Here is a 6,000-nt window from a genome sequence, read left to right on the forward strand (position 1 = left end):
GTTACCCTGACCTGGACACCATGTATTATAGTCTGTAAAAGGAAAAATATTTCCACCATCTCTCATGATCCATAACGAATGAATATGGGAATAAATATCACTGAATGACAGAAATATTGGAACAAAATAGGCTAATGAAGGGGAACAAATTGTTGCTTACTGGAAAATACCCTTTCAAAATTAATGGAAGAGGCAAGTGGAAGGGGGAAAAGACAGCATTCAGAGGTCAAGACAGCGCTGCTCTGAGACAAGCATGGGCACTGGTTAGACTACAATTAGGGTGTGGAAATGTCAGGATTATTTTGTAGTACTTGTAGTACTTATTACTGTAGTACTGTAGCCTACTCCCGACCGGTCACATTGTACAGTGCCATTATGGGCTATCAGCAGGACAATAGACTCTTACAATTCTCCCCCTCCCTCTTTGCATCGTCAAATGTATTTCTTAGTTAGGTTGGCTGTATCACAACCGGCCGTGATTGGGAGTCCCATAGGGCGGCGCACAATAGGCCCAGCGTCGTCCAGGTTTGACCGGTGTAGGCCGCCATTGTAAATAAGAATTTGTTCTTAACTGACTTGCCTAGTTAAATAAAGGTCACTTTGTACAGCGCCATATTTTCCTAACGGAAACCCTGAGGGTTTTGTTTTCCATGGAATAGAAACTCCATAATATTATTCAAATTACTTAAGCTTTCTTAAAATCAATCCCATTCTAAATAACAAACTGGCTTTATTTACAAATTTGTCTCACCTCATGTTCAAGAATGGCCTTTTTTTCGCTCACTTTCAGTTATTTGAAACCGAAATAATCTCCAAAATATCATTATTTTAAAAATAAACCATAGAAAGTTGGTTGCAATTTCAGTTTAATCCACCAGAAAAGACAGAACAAATAATACAACAAATATTATGGTTAAACTCAAATATACTAATTGATTAAAAAAAGTCATCAATTGGAAACTTTAACAAGTGAAAAAGTATTATTAATATTATTTAGCTTGTTTTTCACAAGCGTAGCAGGCAGGGAATTCTGCAAACAACATTTCTAGGAAGGGCTATTAGTAGGACAATATATATTGGTCATATTGATCATGGCTCTCGAGTGGCGCAGTGGTCTAAGGCACTGCATCTCAGTGCAAGAGGCACTGGTCCCTGGTTCGAATCCAGGCTCTATCACATCCAACCGTGATAGGGAGTCCCATAGGGTGGCACACAATTGGCCCAGCGTCATTTGGGTTAGGGGATGGTTTGGCCGGCCGGGATGTCCTTGTCCAAAAAAATAGGCATTGCGGGCTTTTGGTTTCTCTCCCTCTAAAAATATAAATAAATATTTTGGCCTTTATAAATATAATTTTGGCTGTTATTCAGATTACACGCTCACTTTTGGTTATTTGAAAACGAAATAATCTCCAAAATATAGTGATTTTTTTAAACAAAGCAATTATTATTATTTAATTTAGAATTATATAGAAGTCCTTTAGATATTCTCACATATCAGATTTGCCCTAACGAAAAATGCCCCTTAGATATTATCACAGATCCTAATGGAATTAGATATTCATTTAGAATCCTCCAATCCTCAAAATGTAGTTATTGGCGGAGAGTCACGTCATTGAAAAAAATATTTGTAGATATACTGTAGGCGAAATGAGTCTCACTAGTGTTGAGTAATGTGGTGTAGGTCTTATTTATTTTAAAAGCTTATTGAAGTTAGAAGCAATAGGATTTGAAGTAATAGCCCACCTGCGTGTGGTCAACTATTTCAGCATCGTTTCGCGCTGCTCTGAGACAAGCATGGGGACTGGTCTTGGTAAATCAATGAGATTTTTTATTTTCACTGAATCTCTGTTTGGGTATTGGTTAGACTACAATTAGGGTGTGGAAATGTTATGCTCTTAGTACTGTAGCCTACTCCCGACCGTCAAGTTGTACAGCGCCATATGTTCCTAACGGAAACCCTCAGGGTTTCACTTTTCGTTTTTCTTGGAATAGAAACACTATAATGTTAATCAAATTAATTAAGCTACATTTCTTCAAATATATCCCATATACTATGTTCTTAGAAAAAAAGGTTTTAAATTCTCTAGTACAGCCAATATTGAAGACTATCAAATGCTTCTCAAAGATGCCCTATGGTGGTCAAACTAGCAATAACTAGCATTAATGGCAACAATGGCTGACAATTAAATAAACTGGACCAAATCTGAACCAATCATAGACGTCTGTTTCACAAGTTTGTACAGTACAGTAAAACAGTATTGACATCTATGTTCGGGTCAAATCAAGGCCGGTTCGGACCTGACCAAAAATCTACGTCTGTAGACGTTGAAATCAAGGCCAGAGCAGACTAACCAAATTTCAACCACTTGTAACGTCCATGGATGTCCTGTGTTGGTCATTGCTCACTGGGATATTGCTATGGAAAGCCACTAATTATGGTAGCTGGCTTCACAGATATCACAACCGGCCGTGATCTGGAGTCCCATAGGGCGGCGTACAATTGGCCCAGCGTCTTCCGGGTTAGGGGAGGGTTTGGCCGGGCTAGGCCGCCGTGACTTGCCTAGTTAAATAAATAAATACAAGTAAGATACTGTACCTGTGTAACAGCGCGCTGGTTTGGTGAACTATCCTCGCATTATGAGTTACCTTGACTGAAACCCAAAATCTCATGTTAGCTCCCAGAACAAATGCCTAGACTTAAGCTCAGTGGGTTATTGTGGTTTTGAGTTGCACAGAAGACCCAGGTTTGATGTTTGATGTCCAATTGTTTGACCAGCAGAGCATTGCCCATGGTAGGATTAGTCAGTCTACTGGGGTGATTAGGCAATCAAACAGTCTCTAAGGAAAGCACCAAGACGATATGCATCCATCCCTGCTGTAAGCATCTTTCTGTTTTTCACCGTTTTTCTCTCTCCTCTCTCGTTCTTTCTTCTGTACGTCTTTTTCACCATCTTGTTCCCCCTCTCTGTCTTGTACTCTCTCTCTCTGTCCTAATTCTCATCTTCCATTTCTCCAGTCTAACTTTGATGACCTAGAAATGTACAAGGTGAAGGACTCCAAATGATGGGAAACGATGTAGTCCAGCTCAGAATATTTCACTGTTGAATGGGTTGCCTGATGTGTGTGTCTCTCTCTCTCTCTCTCTCTCTATCTATATCTCTGTAGGAAAATCTTCAGACGTTAGGGGCGGAGATTGAGCGACTTATCAAACAGCAACGATAGCTGGAGGACATTGCTCAGAGGAAGTGGCGCATGCTAGACGACAGTGTCTGAAGGAAATTATAGAGGACCAAGTGAAGAGGGAATGTTGAAGACCCCACCAACTATCTTGTGCCACATCAACAATTTAACTGAGACACACACATGCGAACACACACATGCATACACACACGCACACATGCACACAAGCAGTGTAAAGGAGCAATTTGAATGTTGAATACCAGTCGCCTGTTCTCATTTTGAAAACCCCCATGTTCTCAACTCTTCTCTCCAATGGGATGAGTACTCAGATCCTCTGACCAATGGATTGTCCTACTATCTCCCCCCCCCCTTGCATAATCTACTACACTTTCCTGGGATGCCAAGGATAGCTTTATTTATGAATGAATTGAAAGGATTATGTTGGTTAGCATTTTCTGAAGCCAGTTGCTAATGCAAGTCCGTGTGCATGCCAATCCTTTATTACTCTCCCAAAAAAGTGTTTGTGCCAATTTGCTGAATATATTTTTGAATTACCGCTGTGACCCCTAACGCTTACAGTAGTACTCTCACTGTGAACCAGTAACTAAAGACTACTAATGCACTCAACGCACAACCCTTCAAAAATTTGTCCACCAGGTCCACTTTCCTTTCTCGCCCTACAAAGCACTTAAGGCAAAAATGTTACTTGAGATGATTATTCATAACTTGTATTTCTATGCATATCTCCCATTGACATCAAATGTTCAATTTATGACAAAGTATCTGGAGTCAGGATTCTCTAGTTGTCCTACATTCTGCAAACACCAATGTCAAAAAATAACTCCTGGCTTGACCCCAAATGTCCTACTATGAAGTTGTATAAATAATAATGAGTTCAGAATCTAGGGCTGGTCTTTAGTTGGTAATTTAATGTGATTTATTTATTTCTGTCAGTTTTGATTGGCATTTAATGTTTTCTTTAGCTTTTGCGGAGTTTAAAATCAAGTCCATTGCTCTCTCTCCTTTCTGTTCTTCATTTTGTCCATTCACTGAAGGAAATCTTTTATAGTATTATTTTATATTCAATTGTTTGTTTCCATCCTTTCTCACACACTCCCTTGTTTTTACTGTCATTAATTTGTAGGACGAAGCATTGTAGGCCCCCCCATTTGCTTCTTCACCAGTATGTTCTTCAGCTGTCATAGTGAGGGTCACCTGGCCGAGCTGGAGGCGTATGGTCCCGGGGATGGGTGTAAACAACATTTACATTTAAAGGTAGCCCGACCACTCGCTCAGTGTAGAAGAGCTGACATGCACCTGCAACACACTGGCTTCTGGCCATGCTTTTGTCAAGGACATGATAAAGAGTGACTTTTCCTCAGCCACGGCTGCCTAGTCTACGACAAATACACCTCACACACACACAAGTATGAAGTATATGGAGAATTCTGATGAAGGACTAAGCTGCAGTCTTTGGTTGTAGTTATTTTCCCCCTATTTGTTTTTTGTCACCTATGTGTAACTATTTCGACTATAGTGTAAAGGAGGCCCCTCTTGACGCCTCTGGGATTTTAGTGTTTCTCCCACCATTGTTTAGGTGGGATGCCTTCTCCCCCTAACAAGTCCACTTGGCCCCCCGCTATTGAACAATCACAGGATCGATTTGTTTTGTGTCATTTTATGTTTACGGCTTGTTGGTTTGAGGGCTTTTAAGTCCCGCTTAGGAAAAAAAAAATCTAGGGGAAACACTACTGTTCTTTTTGCACCCTTTCAAACCGAAAACACAGGATTCACAACCTGGCTCTTTACTCCGCAACAGTGCGTAGAGAACATGCAGCGTGGGCAAATGAGTCAATACATTTTTCCGGAGCAGCTTGAAAGACTATTCAAGAAGGAATTAATCTGAATAAATACATTAACATAATGAAATGGCTTGCGGACATCTCGTTATTATGCACTGAGTTACCCAAATACCCCAGAAGCAGAGCTATATACACTGGGTAAAACAGTTTATCATTGATCAGCAAACTGTTGATATGGCTTAAAGATTAACGTTGTAGAGTATCTTCAACCAATGAAGACTTTCACCAGTCAATAATTTTTGTAACTTGTCATGTTACAAAGGCAACAATTATTGTTCATTTGACACAGCAAAATAATTTGCCTGAATCGTTTCATTACTGTTTAATTTGATTGTCAAATGAACAACATACTAGATATCTTGGTAAGACAAATGTAGTGACTGTGGATAATGTGGTACTCTTATGGTTAAAGAAATGTGTCCTCCATGACAACAAAAACATTGGAAGCATAACTCTAGTACCTGTTTCACACTACTAAGCCATGCACTGGCCTGGTTCCGCATCCACCATAGTTGCTGGAACCTTTACTTTAAACGTGCTGGAATGTACAATTTGAATTGTGAAAAGGGTCAAACACTCCCATGTGTGGTCCAACCTAGGCCTACATTCTCACAACATGAAAACATTGGAGCAATGTTAAATTAATGTTATTTGCCTGGGAGACCAGTCCACAAAGAGAGAGAGTGGCAAATTTGTCTCCCGTACCAGTGAAATTAGCAATATGAACAGATGTGAGTGTAAAATTATGATTGACTATAGCGAGATGTTGGTATTTTCTGTTGATTGTCTTGGTGTTGTTCGATGTGCTCTGTTTGATTGAATATTCAAACTGTGATTATTATACATTTGTAGATATGATCTTCTGTAAAATGGTCAAATGTTTTTAAAATTCCAAATCCAATGTGTATATATGGTGTTTACAGGGAATAAAAGAGATGAATCTCTTTGTTTCTCTTCA

At 39.6% G+C, this 6,000-nt stretch overlaps 1 protein-coding gene across 3 annotated transcripts in view; it reads left to right on the forward strand.

Moving 5' to 3' along the window:
• ccdc186 (coiled-coil domain-containing protein 186) overlaps window positions 1-6,000 on the forward strand; it is a 157,095-nt gene extending 151,095 nt beyond the window's left edge. For all 3 annotated transcript variants that reach the window (XM_029764179.1, XM_029764180.1, XM_029764181.1), the window contains one exon: window positions 3,166-6,000. In XM_029764179.1, coding sequence (XP_029620039.1) covers window positions 3,166-3,222 — 57 coding nt within the window. In that variant the 3' untranslated portion in view covers window positions 3,223-6,000. The remainder of the gene's footprint in view (window positions 1-3,165) is intronic.

The sequence above is a fragment of the Salmo trutta genome, chromosome 10 (assembly GCF_901001165.1).
Source record: "Salmo trutta chromosome 10, fSalTru1.1, whole genome shotgun sequence".
Taxonomy (NCBI): Eukaryota; Metazoa; Chordata; class Actinopteri; order Salmoniformes; family Salmonidae; genus Salmo; species Salmo trutta.